The sequence below is a fragment of the Antedon bifida genome, chromosome 7, assembly GCF_963402885.1.
Source record: "Antedon bifida chromosome 7, ecAntBifi1.1, whole genome shotgun sequence".
NCBI lineage: Eukaryota > Metazoa > Echinodermata > Crinoidea > Comatulida > Antedonidae > Antedon > Antedon bifida.
Window position 1 is genome coordinate 11,111,867 of NC_136232.1, and position 17,593 is coordinate 11,129,459.

General features: G+C 31.4%; 1 protein-coding gene across 2 annotated transcripts in view; it reads left to right on the forward strand.

The window, feature by feature from the left end:
• Window positions 1–228: 228 nt before the first annotated feature.
• LOC144847396 (ephrin-B2a-like) overlaps window positions 229–17,593 on the forward strand; it is a 60,087-nt gene continuing 42,722 nt past the window's right edge. Inside the window, exons 1-2 of one of the 2 annotated variants that reach the window (XM_078703728.1) lie at window positions 229–412; window positions 707–855. In XM_078703728.1, the coding sequence (XP_078559854.1) occupies window positions 734–855 (122 nt within the window). In that variant the 5' untranslated portion in view covers window positions 229–412; window positions 707–733. Of the gene's footprint in view, window positions 856–17,593 lie in introns of both variants that reach the window. The other variant, XM_078703727.1, reaches the window with a different exon arrangement.

Consider the following 17,593-nt stretch of genomic DNA (forward strand, 5'->3'; position numbering starts at 1 on the left):
TGATAAAAATATATCTACTGCCCTCATTCGCTGGAAAACTTGATGTTTAAAAAACAAAAGCAGACGACAAAAACAAAAACAGTGTGGTGAAATTGTGGTTAAAAATTGTATAAAAAAATTAATAATTTTGTCTTTTTAGGCATTTTTTAAAGCAAAAATAACTTTTAACTTGTTGGTTATTATTTCATAGACTGTGTAAAAACCATCAGTGTTTGGATGTAGTTCGAATTTATCTTTAGTGATTCATATGTAAATTAGCCCGAGCTCAGCTTTTCACAAGTTTTGTAAGCACCGCCTACTCGCGAGAGATTGACCGCCACGGTTCGTGCATCACGTCTGCTGGCAGTGTCTATTGAAAGAGGTTCAGTAGCAACAACATACACGCTAAGGACACCACTTACAACACTGGAATGTATGGCTTTTCTTATTTATCTTTTATTGTAAAGAAGGCGTTCGTTGAATTGAGCTTTTTATTTCTTGTTTATTAGGAAGGGAAACACACCCTCCATTCATTGTTTCAGAAACGCTTGTACAGTTCAAAACAGATACATTTCTGTCGTGATCAATTTTTACAAACCGGTTGTGTTGCATTGAAATAGACGTATCGCTCCCCCATTTTGGCGATACATTTTATTCTATTTTACGCAAACTTTTACGGATAGTTTAGTGCAATTCATTTGCGACTTTTTGTGGACCTACTTTCTAGTGATTTTGACAATTTTACAAACTAACTATGGATTGGAAACATAGATGTAACCCATTAATAATTTTGTTATGGATCTTTGCAATAATCGTCAACACATCCTCATTGGCTAGGACACTTTCAGCAATTGAATGGGACCAGAAAAACATAGGGTAAGTTTCTTAAATGTATTTAAAATATTAATTATTGGATTCCTATTTGTTTTATATTTAATGCTTATTAATTATATTTTTTGCTTTGAACATTACATTTTTCTGTCTTTGGATTATCCTAAACTTTTTAAAGAAAAATATTTATTACAGTATCTGTATTTAAATCTTTAATATTTTTTATTTAAAATAACATAAAAAAAAAATGTTATTCTCAATTGCGTTGAAGTTGTATAGTCTACTGTTACTCGATAATAAAATTTTTTTTTTGGGACAAATAAGTCTGTATTTTTTATATTTTTTCAAATAAATTTGTTCAGCATCCACTATAGCAGAAACAACAAGCCCTTCCATCAAAGATGTTACGTTGTAAGGAATATTGGAGAACTGCTATAATAACAGAATTTATTACTGTAATGTGTGTTTGTTTTAATCAAACAAACTTTCCAGGTGCAATGTAGTGACTTTCATGTCCCGTTTGTGTACCTGCTGTGCTCTCGTCCATATTTACCCTTTAATTGTTCATCTGAGAACCTTTCTCACTGGTTTGTGGTGGGAGGACCCAAGGAGGGTGTACCCATGTTACCAGACATATCCTACTATAAGTTGGAACTTAAGTTTATTCTCAGCTTTGTCTTGTTAGGCCTAGGGCCCAGGTGTTACATTTTACCTATCATGGAGTTTAGTGAACTCACTTTAAGCTCCAGAAGCTGTATCTAAATTTAGTTTACTTGTATGTACAATTCTTAGTTAATACCTACAATCCTAACCTAACCTAAATTTGGAAAATTTTTTTATAAATCCAAATAAAGAAATAATACTGTAATTTAAGATTTTCTTGAATTGAATAGAATATTATTGACTAAATTGTCCTTTGGTTTTTGATAAATTTAAATAAAAGAAAATTCTGATATCATTACATTACAAAAATAAATTATACTATTAATTTGTTGTGTGCCGTACTGTATCTTCTGAAAATCTAGGTTAAATTCATCTTTAAGTATGTTGCAATGGATTCTTTAAATCTTTAATTTACATAATTTACCTACTGTACATTCAGAAATTATACTTTAATGGGCTACGATTAATTTAAATTTATGGTAAATTAATATCCAATATGCAAATTATTCCTAAATTGTATGCAAACTTATTAACATTAATGCATCATTCCTGCTCTTTCCAATTTTATTCCCATAATTCCCACATGATCTTTGATAATGACTTATGCAAATAAAGCCTTCAATCAAATGCAGGACAAAGCCTATGTTAAGTGCTCTATTGTTTTACAGGAAGAAGATCTCCTTACTACATTTATTTTCTAATGTGTGACATGTTCTGATTGACATTTCTTTAAAACATTAATTGGATTATACTGAATAGTAGAGTAGAACTAATGAAAAAAAGGGGCCAACCTCAAAAAAATTGCAACAAAAGGTTTTTCAACGGATTTTGGTAGTATTGGGTGTACTAAATAACAGAAAAAAAGTCTCAAGAATTTTGACCACCGGAAAGTGTTTTTTTTTCAAGATGGCCGCCAAAATAGATAAAACGTTAAAATGTCAATACCTCCTAAACTACTTGGTCTATTGATATGATTTTGGTACCAAAATACTCAGAACATACATATTTATATTTGCCCTAATAGAACATTTTGGCCAAAAATGACCGGAAATGCTATTTCTTGCATGTTTGACCTTTGACCTTGATATGTTGTATCTTGGTAACAACTGACCGTAGGGAAACAAATTGTGACTCAAATTGTTCAGAATGTACATATTTACATTTATTGTAATGAGACATTTTGTCAAAAAATGGTTAGAAGTAAAGGTTATTGACCTTTAACCTTTATCTATGTAGAATGTCCATATCTCGGCAACTATGTGTGGTAGAGATTTAAAATTGGGCTCTAAATACTGAGCATATGCTTATTTATATTTACTCTAATGAAACAGTTTGACAAAAAATGACCAGAAACGACATTTTTTGATGATTGACCTTGATATGCTATATTTCGATAATGACTGACTAAGACATACTATTTATGGCTCAATTTGTTCAGAATATAATTATTTTTATTTCGTATAATGGTCTAATCTACCCATGGAATTAAGAGCTTTCCTGGGTAACTGTAATATTTATAAAGACTTTTAGAATATGAGTTCAAGTTCAAATTGTTCAGAACATACTGTATACATTCTTAATAATAATAGTGAATAAAAAACCCGAAAAGTAAACAAAAACAAATATAATAATAATTTTTAATTTCTAATTACGGTATAGCAGCAGTTGATTGGATATTGTGCATGTATTTAGTACGGCTTCCTAAACAACTTTTTTAACTTCGTCTTCATCATCGTCATCAATCTCTCTATCTACGTTGTTCCATTCTTCTAGTTGACACACTCCCCAAACTGAAGTACATGCCAATCCATAGCATCTACAACTGCAACATACAGTTTTACATCCAGTAGTACAGTTACAATGGATGATTTTCAAAAGTTCTTCTGAAGCAGCAGTTTCAATCGTCATTATTGGCACAAATGTTTTATTAAAAACTTCCCCGACTTGGTAGCATCCATGGTATTATCTTTCTTTATCCATTGCATGATTTGATAGTATACTCTAAGACTGTGACATTTTGTAGCAGATGAGGTTGGTGGTAGTAGTTGTTGAGGTTTGATAAATTATTTACCCTCAGCAACTTTCTTATTAAACAGCTTGCATCTGTAGCTATTTGGGAAATCCAGTGACTTGGCTCCAAAACGAATAGACATGGCCTTTAATCCAAACTCCTCGATAGTTTGAAATTTCTGATGCGGTTGAGTGAAACTATCGGCACACATCAGTGTCATATTCTAGGTTACTTTCTATCAATTTATTGATTTATTTGCCTTCCTAAAGATGTCTTTAGGCTTTGAAGAGTGAGGGTGGAAACGGACTTGATATTTCATTACATCGTCTAGAGAGATTTGTCCTAACTGAATTTGATGGAAAGAAAGAAGAATTCCTGTCAAGGCATGAGAACAAACACAAATTTATCAACATGCTTTCATATGAGCTATAGAAAAAAGAGTGGAGTTGTGGCTTGATGGTTATGATGCTTGGCTACCACTCCAAGGGTCCTGAGTTCAAGTCCCGTCACATGTCAGGATTTTTTCTAAGGACCAAATTACTCCACTCCCAAAGACTTGTAATAAGACTTTGTTTACGTAGAGCATCTTGTGTATATGTTTGTCTTGTGAACCTCTGAGGGTCCCTAATGATCAGCAATAGCTGGATGGATCACCCTCATTAAATATGGTTTTAAAAAAAACAAAAAAAACGATGTTGACATTGCTCTGGCAACAGTTGAAGTCTCTGAACATAATACAGTAACTTTGATTGGAGAAGACACGGACTTACTGGTACTTTTACTGTATCATGTAAATACAACAAACCGAGAAATGTACTTCAGATTAGACAAAGGAAAAGATGGGCCTACTAGAGTGATTAATGTAACCAGATTGAAATCTGTTTTAGGATATAAAATCATCCATTGTAACTACTGGATGTATGTTGCAGTTGTAGAAGCTATGGATTGGCATGTACTTCAGTTTGGGGAGTGTGTCAACTAGAAGAATGGAACAACGTAGATAGAGAGATTGATGACGATGATGAAGACGAAGTTGGAACAGTTGTTTAAGATGCCGTACTAAATACATGCACAATATCTAATCAATTGCTGCTATACCATAATTAGAAATTTAAAAGTTATTATTATATTTGTTTTTGTTTACTTTTCGGTTTTTTATTTACTATTATTATTAAGATTGTATACAGTATGTTCTGAACAATTTGAACTTGAACTCATATTCTGAAGGTCTTTATAAATATTACAGTTATTTGATTCCCAGGAAAGCTCTCTATTTCATAAGTAGATTAGACCATTATACGAAATAAAAAATAATTATATTCTGAACAAATTGAGCCATAAAAGGTGTATCTCAGTCAGTCATTATCGAAATGTAGCATATCAAGGTCAATGGTCAAACATGTCGTTTCTGGTCATTTTTTGTCAAACTGTTTCATTAGAGTAAATATAAATAAGTATATTCTCAGTATTTAGAGCCCAATTTTAAATCTCTACCACACATAGTTGCCGAGATATGGAAATTATACACAGATAAAGTTAAAGGTCAATAACCTTTACTTCCAACCATTTTTTGACAAAATGTCTCATTACAATAAATGTAAATATGTACATTCTGAACAATTTGAGCCATCATTTGTTTCCCTACGGTCAGTTGTTACCAAGATACAACATATCAAGGTCAAAGGTCAAATTGTCAGAAATGGTATTTCCGGTCATTTTTGGCCAAAATGTTCTATTATAGCGAATATAAATATGTATGTTCTGAGTATGTTGGTACCAAAATCATATCAATAGACCAAGTAGTTTAGGAGGTATGGACATTTTAACTTTTTATCTATTTTGGCGGCCATCTTGAAAAAAAACACTTTCCGGTGGTCGAAATTCTTGAGACTTTTTTTCTGTTATTTAGTACACTCAATACTACCAAAATCCGTTGAAAAACCTTTTGTTGCAATTTTTTTGAGGTGAAACCTTATTTCTACTCTACTAGAAGTGTTAATGATAATGAAGCTCCATGGGATAATGTACAGTACAGTACAGTAGTAATTGTGACATACTTATTGTACAAATGTATTTGTCTATTTCGTGCCTTGCTTTACCTGAATAAACCAACATTGGCCTATTTCTCTCTTTGAGAAGAGTACTACTGTACAACTCGATTACATAAAAAATAACCCTATCAGACAATTAAATACAGTACACCTAACCTAATTAGTAATACACCACCATCATCGTTCTTTTTTCATATTCCTCTGTGTAGATTTGAACACACAATACAATGTTACTAAAGGTTTCTGTACAGTACTTTGTATATCTTATTGATATGTTATCAGCAAAATAATGTATTGGTGGGCTAACATTCTTTCCTGTAATTAATCATTTCATTATAACATACTTTGTAAACTAACATATTTAATTAACTGTTCTTCATTAAAGAGTTCATAAGAAAAGCCAAAATGAGTGAGTGTTGAAGGCTAATGTTAGCTAAAGGGCTCTTTTATCTTATTTCTTGTTGACTTGTTCTCATTTAAAGGGCTCTTTTATCTTATTTCTTGTTGACTTGTTCACATCCAAGGTTGAAACTTATCAATAAGGTCTTTTTCTTTCTATTTTAAATTTCTGATAATGACAATTTGAAGAAATAATTACAGTAGCTTACATAATTAAGGTTTTGAAGTGTTCTACTAAATATTAGATAAGATTATGTACAGTATGGAGATCTATACTGTATACGTTTGTACAGTAGGCCTATGTAACTCAGTTTCACTATAGCAGTAATGGATAATATAACTAAATGTTTTATTTAAGTGTTTGAACTCACATGCCTACTAGATATTAAACAGTTCATGACCCAAAACATGTCTAAATGCATCTTTTCCATGCCATAGTTCCATACTTGTTCTATTTATTGAAGCCAGTTAGCATAGTTTGTGTATCTTTTGGCTACTACTAACATCATTACATTGAGATTTATAACATGCTGAATGAAACCCAATGGAACCTTTAGGCTTCTGAACATTAAAAAACAATTTAGAAAATGAACATAGGATAAACAAAGCCTTTGTTTGTATGCTGTTTAAACATGGAGAGCTATTACTACATAGTTTAAACAGGGTGTTGTAAAATAATTTTACAACTCCTTGGTTTAAATAACATTAATACATACTATATGAAAAGCAACCATGGAAGAAGCCACCAATTCTATAATATGACCCAATTAAAATCACATCGTTAAATCTTACTACAGTATACAGTACTGTTTTATTGCAGAAAGGATAACAACATATCTAAAAATGTTGGGTTAGTTATGTACAGTATTCAATATGGTTTTTTTTTCATGTCTCGTAAGAATATCAAAATGACATCAATTCATTGTGCTGGTATGTTGCATGTGCTAAGTTTTATTATGTTTTCATAATGTCACGATCGACTTAACAAGAGATTGCAAGATTGCCGTAAATTCATGCGTAAAGTTTGGTCATGTTAAAATTTAGTGAGAACTCAATAGATTTTTCTATTTAATCCTATGGAAGATTATCAACTAACTTATTTATTAAAAAGATTGTCTATGTTAACATTCATTTTCAACATTATTGGAAGAATTTAGGTTTCTAAAAATTGTTTTATCTCAAAGTTTGACACAAAACGGTGCAGTTTCTTTTGGATAGACTAAACTGCTGTGCTATTCTTCTAAATTTTCTATGAAATTAAAAAAATATCTGAGATATGATAACCGATAATATTACCCAATTGCCAGGGTGGTCATGTTTCTTATATTTACAGTTATCATTACACAAACTAAAATTGAATCAAATTCTACCCAGAGGCAGTTCCAAATATAGGCTTCAATAAGGCTTCATTTCAAGTAATAATTACTATGGCAACATTATTTTATTGGGTGTCTTATCGTTGCTTGATCTTTTTGGTATATTTGCCCAAAGGTTCCGTGATTGGTGTATGGCTGTTTATTTGTTCTAGATTGTACTTTGTTTACTAAAGATTGGTGACCCCTGCTAAATACATTGAGGCAAGACTAAACCATTTTAATAGTAATTTTAACTGAATTAAACATTGAAACAATTTTAGACTGCCCAAGTATTTTTCGATAATATTTTGGCGTAAAATAATAAAAATACATTGGAATAACCAGTATAAACTGTATAATATAAAATTTAGCCGTATATATCAAACAATTATACTGTAGTAATTATCAACGTGTTACGTTGTCATCAGATACTGTTTTACTGTTCAAACAATGTTGTATGTTTAGTTACATAACAATGATCAAGACTTAGTTTCAACATTGATTAAGGAACACATGTTGCCAAAATAATCACAGGATTTGCATAATTAATATGCAAGTCTGGAATTAAATTTCAAATATCCAGTGGTAATGATACAAAGCTCATAATGCAATGTTTGAAGAGAGATAATTAAGCAGTGTTTATTACCAATAGCGAATCTCATCTGGAACAAAGTGGGTCATAAAAACAAGATGTTAATCAAATGTAATTATTGTCTGTAATAAGTGTTGATAGGATTAAGGTTTACAAGTAAACCACCCAATTCAAGTATTGTACATTAAACATACCAGATACATACCACCTATGGAGATAGGAAGGGAATAAACATAAACCACTACAGTTCCTTAGGGAATGTGTACACCTATTGGCTTCCTATCCTCAAGGATTTTTAATAACATTAATGTTGTTGTACATTTACTACATATTTTGGAAGTTTCCTCAATTTTATTTTTATCCAGGACAAAATTTGTTTAAATTTGCACTTTTTTTTAAAACCGCACATGAAATATGTTTGTGTTTATTAATATTACCTTTGTGTACATTTTATTTGGTAATAAGGAAATTAACTTCACATAACTTATATTTTTATAATAACAGCATATTTAAAATGACTCGGTCTGTTATGAAGAAATGAAAGTCATTGAACAATATAGAGTTGAAATAAGTCAACGAATCTCATAAATATGAGAATCCCAGTGGGAAATAGCAGTTATTTCTCAACATAAAAAGTATTACATCTCCAAATGTGGTTTCCATAAAATGATTAGGTTGCTAGGTTTTGTAGGTCTACCCAGCTTTGACCCTAACTGGTTGTTATAAACATTTAAAATAGCAGGTGAACTAGAACATAAAAACGAGTGAATATACGAGAAGGTAGAATATAATTTGAAAGTGATGAGGGATAAAAGCAAGGAAGCACATCGTATATTTTCATGCTGTGTTTACAACTTAACAGCTAATCATTTTGTTGGGGGAAGAGAGTAGAGCAATTACTTATTTGAATTTAAGGTACTGTACAATAATGGACCTATCTAATTTATAGGTCCATGGTACAATATACCATTTATCAATGGAAAAGTCTATATATTTTTCTTAAAATTTAGTCTGTGTTTACATCCAACTTTCCCAAAACTAAATTGGACTAGCCTAAAATGTTTGGTTTTCTGTATTAATTCTGTTAGAACCAAATTCTGAAATAGCTTTGAATGAAATAGGATGAGGTAGGAACTAACTGCAAAAAAAAAAAAATTGGGTCTGTCTTATTTTGAAATTCAATTTTCATTACATGATTTTTTCTTGTGTGCTACAATTTGACAAATAGGTTCATTTCAGGATTGTTTTGTTAGCGTTAGTCGTACAGTGATATGAGATCATAATCTATCACATTTTATTCAATAGTGTTAATGATAATGGTGTCGAGTGTCGCGTTATCTGATTGGAAGTTACTTGTTGATTTACAGAAATTCAGGTTCTATTTCCAAGTTTAAATTATATATTTAATATAATCCAAAAGAGTTTATGAATGATAGTTCTGTTCACTACAGTATGTTAGCAAGGAGGTATTCCTGTAAAATAGTACAGTAACTCTTTAATGTCAACACCAGATCGCCCTAATTTACTACGTCATAGTCTATCATAGTTAATATATACCCATAAGAATTCAACTCGGATGTTTAAAGCCTTTACAAACTATCATGTCAACACTTCTCCGTATCTAGATACTTCTATAGTAAAGAGCTCTAAGTAGATAGTTGATACACTCAACAATCAGTGACAATAGTTAGTGAAACCAGTATAACTTGAAACTTGATCTTACACAAATACCACTTCTTTATCAACCTTTGCATAGACTTGGATAAATTCTTTATTCAGTGTTATAGAATTCTTTACTTTTATACAGCTTCTGTTTGTTCCAATGCAATATAGTCAAACTGCAATTGACCTTCTAATACCTATTCATTGTGCTAAATACCTCCCCAGGGGTTCCTGTACGTCTATCTTTGTTCGGGGCTAGCCACGATGAGGGGTAACAATGTACTACCGTTAAATACGCTTAAAAAATACTTTATAAATGTACTGATGTGAAAAAAGACGTATAAGTCTAGTCGTTACTTGTAAGAGTAAAATCTAAATTTGAATTGCTCCATTAATTTAATACTTTGGAATTGGTTTTATTTATGATTACGGAACAGAAAAGTATTTTTCTTTCCGGTGGGATACCTTTTGTTTTGAGTAAATGTTGTTTAATTATGATAGTGGTGATTATTTAAGCATGGGATTACAGTATTTTCTTAAATTTTCTTACACATTTAAGTGCAAACACTTAATTTAGTGTTTTTAGAAATATCATATTTATTTGGCCAACATAATTTTTTTTTTCATGTCAAGTTAAAGTTCAATGCTCTGAGATATTATAATAAGTCTAAAATGATTTTGTAACAGGTTTCCCATGTTTTTCGTACCAACGTGATACATTTGTGTACAAAGAATGCAGTTGTGACGCAGAATCTTATCAGTCTGTAATTGTAAAAATATAATATAAAAGACTTTAATTTTGTTACATTGTGTTTGTCAAAGGTTTAATGAAAGAGTTTATACTGCAATACAAAGTGCGTAACCACAATCTTGGTGAAATTTGGCTGTTCCTTTTGTATTGGTCCATTGGTTTAATAGGTGAAGAAATTAGTTGGTGTAAATCTGATCAATCTATTTGTGTGAGGTTATTTGGGTTTTATTTGGATTCACAATAACCAGTTAAATATGTTTGAGACAAGAAAATAGAAATGGATAATGAGGTAATACCAGGACTGTTCTTTTGAAGTCTTTGTCGGTAGTGCGGTACGGAATGCCACAAATTGATATAAATGGATTGAGGCTGGACTGTCACTGTCCGCACTTGAAGGAGTAGGAAGCAAGGAATTTTAATTAATGAGTCACTTTGATTTAATGCTTGTCTTACCTGTACATGAGCTTTCATCCTACAGTACACCTTGATATTAAAAGGCTACCCTGTCTATAGTGGACAGTAACTCTCAATTCTTAATATTGATAAACCTGTACGGTAGGTTAATACAATGCAAATCGGAAAAGAGATTCTTGTATACAGCGCATTTGCAAAATGATTTATCTACAGTATATAAATTATGCTTAATTCTGACATAGGCGGCGAGCACAATGGAAAACTTTTGTGAATATCACCGCCTTGTATTTCCTTAAATTTAAACATTTTTAGTTTAAAAAAAAATAACAACAATACTGTATCATTAAATTATGATACTTATTATTCAAATACCACTGTATAAACCCATACTCAAGTATAATCCCAATCCCCTTAATTTTATGCAATTGTCATGACCATGCCCCGTGGGACTATACTCAGGTCACATACAGTACAGTTCTATTTCCAAATTATGAATACAGTTAATTTAACTTATTTTTAACTTGTTCCACTTGAATGATTCTTAAACCTAGTTGATTAACTTCAGTGTAGAAATATTTGGTTATTAATATAATAAAATGCATATTTACATGTCATCAACATCATCACCGTGCACTTGAATTGCTTCTTTATTTGGGCGTGCAAATCGGCCAGAATACGGGATGTTTTCGTAGAGAGAGATTATAAGTTTACTTTCCTTGTTATTACACCATTTTATTGTCTGTTGTACTTTAGGTTTAATCAAGCATTGGTATAAAGTTGTACATGTTTAAATCTGTTTGTGTTTGTTGGGAAGGTACGTTAAACATCGCACAGTTTGCGAGGGTAGAGTGACAAGTGTATGGGGCGTGATGATCAAGCATGGCTTACACGGAAAAGAGTTCTACACGTTTCTGTTCTGCTTGTTAATTGAGTTTTACGATTTTTCATCTAAAACTTCTTTTACTCATTTATGATTGAGCATGGCTAAAATGGAAAAGAGTTCCGCTCATTTCTGTTATTGATTGTTATTTTACAATTTTGCATCTAAAACTTCAATTATAGACTTTTATTAGCAAATGTAAAAACAAAATGGTATGAGAACAAAATGTATTTTTCTCTGACTTTAAGCCCATAAGCTACGCTTCATATTTGCTGGCACGACAGAAGCGTTGGGTTTGGCAGCAGGTTGAATGAAACATTCCATACTTGTTGATATTTGCTGATAGTACAGTACCGGTAATCTCTCCAAGCGAGTAAAACATCTCTTTTTGTTTAAATTTGTAGTATGAGTAAGGAGGTAAACGGAAGCTTTTATAAGTGGATCCCTCTGTTGCTAAGAGTAGCCTCAAAGAGTAACAAACTAATTATCTTATTATACCCACATGGGTTTTACTACTTTAAGCCTACTGTTTATGTTTTAACGGAAATTTTATTCCTCCCCTTAATAATTCAAAGGTTGTTATTGTTAGTCACTCTTTTTACTTGTCATGTATTGCAAGTGTGTTAATCATACAACATGCAATATACAGTGAATTTGGATGTCTGTTGCTGTAAATTGTTTTCCGCCTCGGATCAGAAATGCTATTGAGGACACGAGGCTTAACACGAACAATACGTTAGAGCAGAACTACCACAGGCAACACAGATGTCCATCAAAAACACAGATAAAGCATGCTTACTGGACTGTAATGATTCCAACAAAATTATGAGTGCTGTAACCTGTCCATCAAGCCAATCAATTGCTTTAGGACTCACAGACAACTTCCTTTTTTTAGTAAGTAATTATCAGGGTGTTTAGAGCCTGATTAACTCGTCTAATTCCGTCGTGATTTCTATGAGAACACAAATTAAAAACTTCCTCCCGTCAAATTAACACGATTTGTGTTTTTTAAATTTAGTAGAGCATGAATTAAAAAATGTTTACTTTTATTGTAAGCTATTGCCAATCAAATTTTAAAAACCATTGTAACACCAGAAAAGTAATACATGCTGACAACAATTATTTTAACGTTTTAATTTTCAAATTTATAAAAACAGAGACTACAGTAATTATAATATATAACATTTCGTCCTAGTAGTTTTCCAATTTTTGAAAATCATCCTGATGAGTCATGACACGTTGAAATGGTTTTGTCATCTTTTTTATTCATGTTCTACAAAATGTTACACTTGTAACAGGTAGTCAGTTTCCATACAAACTGTGAACTTTTCTGACATGTATGTAACGCACCATCTGTTTAACAGCTTATTGGTGTATGTTTCCTAATCCTGTCAATCCATGGATCAAGGGTTTTTATAAATCGACCACATTTTCTACCCTAGATGTGCAAAAGGAAACCAATATTTTCAGCTATCAAAACTAAATTTATTATTTACAAAATGTGAGCATTGATATCTTATCTCCCATATGGGCATACCACTACCATATTTGAGCACATCACACTTTTTTGTCAAACTAATTGATAGTGTAGGCAGAGCTTTACAGTACTACAGTTCATAATGTTATCTGCTCAAGAACAAGGCATCTACAAGGATATGTGTGACAAATTTTTACTGTAGCTTCGGAAAAATGATTAAAACATATATTATTGATGTTTTATTGTTGTGGATGTTGGTGGTATAAACGCCAGTTAGTCTGTAGGATTATCATTTCATTTATCATTGCACTTTTTGTGGATTATTTCAGCCTAGTCTTGGTTCATGATGACCTTGCATACAATTCGTAAATTAATGAATATCATTTTGAAATAATGCAATCATACTTTTCATTTCATCTTTCATTTTGGAAAAAAGAATATAGAATAAAGAAAAATTCTCCATAGCTCAAGAACAAATTACTAGTGTTTACATTATTATATCGTTTATACAATAGCTTCATCCATCTACCATGTAGAATGTTTAGAGAAATGTTTGCAGTATAAATCCTCCGTATTCAATGCAAATTCTTGGAAAAAACAAGTGATTTTCATGTTAATGATTTTGAATAGCCTCAGCGCCATCCATTAATTACAACACACCATCATTTTTATTTTGAAGCCTGTAGGGATACTGTCCTATACTACATGCTTTCATCCACATAATTCCAATTTCCATGTTCACAAGATGTGCGTACGAGCTAGGATTAACTGATTAAGAAGTGATAACCGAATAAATGATGCGTTTTAATATACGCAACGAACATTGATTGTTAGTCTTGGTCAACCCGGTAATGTACGTGTCTATCTGGATATTCATACTTGTCTATTGATCCTGTATAAATTTAATTTAAGGATGATAAAAACTATATGGAGTGTTTAAACCTTACTGGAGATCTTGAAATATGCAAGCTATGAATATTTTATTCATAAACATTGGCAATAAAAATCAATTTGATCATAAATTTTATAAAATATTAAAGGGTTAAAGAAAAACTACTAATAGAAGTAATTAGTGTCATTAGTGTATTAGTAACAGTGGTTTATTCGCTACAAGTTATAAACCGGTAATTTTTTAGGATACAGTTTTATAATTATGTTGTTTGCACCAATTATGGTCATCATGAAATTGTGTCTTCTATTTCATACCTGGATAAACTGGTCATTATTTTCTTCGAAGAGCGAGATTTAACCCGAAAAGTACAAAATTCATTTCTCCATCATAAATGGTACAGTCTGCAAACCACGCCCTTGAGTGAAGAAGTTACTGTACCCCATTTATTACAATAAATTATTAAAAAAAGAATTTGTTTACACCGACTAGTACTTAGCTCACGTTGAAAAAGTAAATAAATGATATTTGCTGTAAGAATATTGCTTGGATTTAGTGAGGATTAGTTGTAGATTAAGCATGGGATTAGTGAAGCCTGGTGGGTGTTAATGTAACTCGCGTTTACAGTGGATTAACACATAGGAAATAGAAGGGATTTTGCTAAGGAGGTGATTTAAAGTCAATCTTACCAACACAGACTCAAGTAATCAAGATTACTATTTCTGATCTTCGTACTAAATTGATTTATTTTCAACGTAACTTCACAGGAAGTTTGTGGAGAAGACTTAAATCTCTGCTAAATTGTCCTCGGCAAAATGATATCTTAATTATATTTTAAGCTTGGGTTCTGTAGCTTGCAGTTCCTGTTTTTTTCTGTTTTTAGTTAGTAGTATACAGATCCACAGTTGAAGTACATGATTTTAGCCTTGAAAATGAGTATGCTTACCTATTTATTCCATGGTTATGGGTTCGATTCTCTCTGTAACTGTAAGCAAGTAAGACTTGAATATTTTATTGTAAGATGAAGTAGCTGAAAGTTTAGGAAAAATGAATATTTTGTTTCTGATAATAAATCAATTTTGAAAAATAAATATTCAAGATGTATTTTTGATAACTTTCTCTTTTATAGTTTTATAATGTTTCCAGTTCAATGAAAAGTTCACTTTTTTTTCTAGGTTAAAAAGACATTGTATGAATTAAAAGTAAAGAAAACCTTGTAGGCATATGAATGAAACAACGATAAACTAGATTTAATTCGTCACTATGACGAATTATAGGTTATATGCATTGATTTAAATAAAGCTAATTGATTTTTAAAAGATATATTGATTGATTGTTTTTCTCAGAATCTTAATTATAATATATGATAGGACCTTGCTAACGCGAATACCATAGCCGGTATCACAATCCGATCAAAGATCCCTCTGCGTAGTCTATAATGTCATAAACCACATTTGTTGTTACATAATAATAAAGACATAAGTTACTTTTTATCTAGATTTCATTATAAATCATGTGTATAATCTATACACTAAGAAATAAATTTGAACAAACAAAACGGATAATAAAAAAAAAATCTTATTTCGTTTCCCAAGGTGAGACTCGAACTCGATACCTTGAAAGCCACTTGCAGTAACCACTTTGGTGCAGATAGATTATTACATACCGCAATGAATTATAATTTTTTACTATGATGACATCTTTAAAAATTTAAAAAAATGATGCACTTTTAACTTTAATATATGAACATTGTAAGGAAGAAAGTTAATGTTAAGTTTGTTATTTCGGCGTAAGAAAATGTCATAATTTGTTTGATTGTCGAAATTAATTTTTTTAAATTTAATATGCAATTAATGATGACTTAATCAACTTTTGATCTCTTAATTTGATAATAAATCATACATACGATACATACACTTCAAGAAAATGAAATAAAACATAGGTGTTCCCCAGCATTCTGACGATCTATATTAATTTTAAAATTTAGCATATTTTCACTATTTTGTTAACTTATACGTGCGTAGCCTGTCACTTTTGACGTGCTTGTATAACGCAATTTCGAGTTGAAAAGTGAATCAAATATGATGATATTATTAAAGAAAGGTTGTAAAACAGAAATCGGGCAAAAAGAGTGCGCATTAACGTTTAACGCGCAGTGCGCGTGCAAAATTCTGCGCACTCGTGGCAATTTTTTAAACGCTTAAAATTGCCTGAAACGTACTCTAATTTCATCGAAAATAAATTTTGACAATTTTAAAACTTTTAAGCGCGCGTACGCATGCGTTATATGCGCTACGCATGTAATTATATTGCCATATGATGAAATATGACCTGAAATTTATGAGTACCAAATTTTGTTTAAAAGTGATTCATGCTTGTGAAGATATGATTACAAACGTGATTTCATTAAATCGCGCGTAGACCGCGTAATTTATGATTGCGCACCGTGAAAACATAACCACATCGATTCCTGGCCATAAGGAATATACTCTGAAAAATTGACTTAGCTAGATGAAACTGATGCCAAGATAATTCACGGACAAAATAGTGCTAAGGAAAGAATAAATAAATAAATAAATAAAGATCCTGACAGAATCAAGAGGTTATATGCATATCATGCATATAACCTAATTAGAAGTTAAATTTATGGATTTGAACTAAAAGTTTAAATCCAGAAATGTCTCAAATGTGTTTATCATGATATGTGAACAAGGTTTTGACACCAAACACCATTAAGCTATTTAAACCTTCATATGAAATATGATTAGATTTGACGTTTGTTGCCTAACCAACTCCGCAGTGAGCCATTTGGGATGGCCTAGAGCAGACTGAAGCCTCTCTAGGAGGGAGACACTTGAAATTGATACCCTAGACACATGCAGAAAAACATACACTGCAAATCCACAGACAATTCCTATTGCCCACAAGGAACATGTTAACAATAGAGAGAAACAAAATAAACAATTTCATATTATTATTACTTTTTATAATGTATTTTTTCAGCAACTTCTTCATAATGTTGTAAAAATAAAATTGTATCCTTAAAGAGAGTGCTGATTCCCTTTTGGGATGCAACCAAGGCTGGTAAATTGGTGTAGCCTAGATTTTAAGTTTATGATGGAAGTGGTTTTGTTAGTTTAGGAATTTTTTATGACATTAATATTACCAAAATAAACTTAGTACAGTAGTTTTTTAACATCCTAACATTATACAGTTTATTGTTAAGATTGATTGCATTGTGAATTAGTATTATGGCTGTTTTAAGCATGTATACTTATTATTACCTTATATAGTATGTTTATATTCTCATTGGTTGCCTAAATACATGGTCAAGCAAACATTTAACATTCTCCGATGACCTTTTTACCTTTTTATTATGATTTTACAAAACAGGTTAAAACTATCAAACCCTCTTGCTTGATATTTTACTACACAATACATGGTCACACCAACAGTTAAACAAATGACAATGAATGTGAAGAGGTCTGGTTTTTGGTTAGCTGCAGTGGTGTGCACTTGGGTAATCTCTACCACATTTTTTATTGAGGGTCATAAATTTTAGCGAAGAAGGTCAGACGAATACTTCCGTTAATTACGCATTTAACAACATTTTGACCAGGACCAAATCTAAATTGCCCC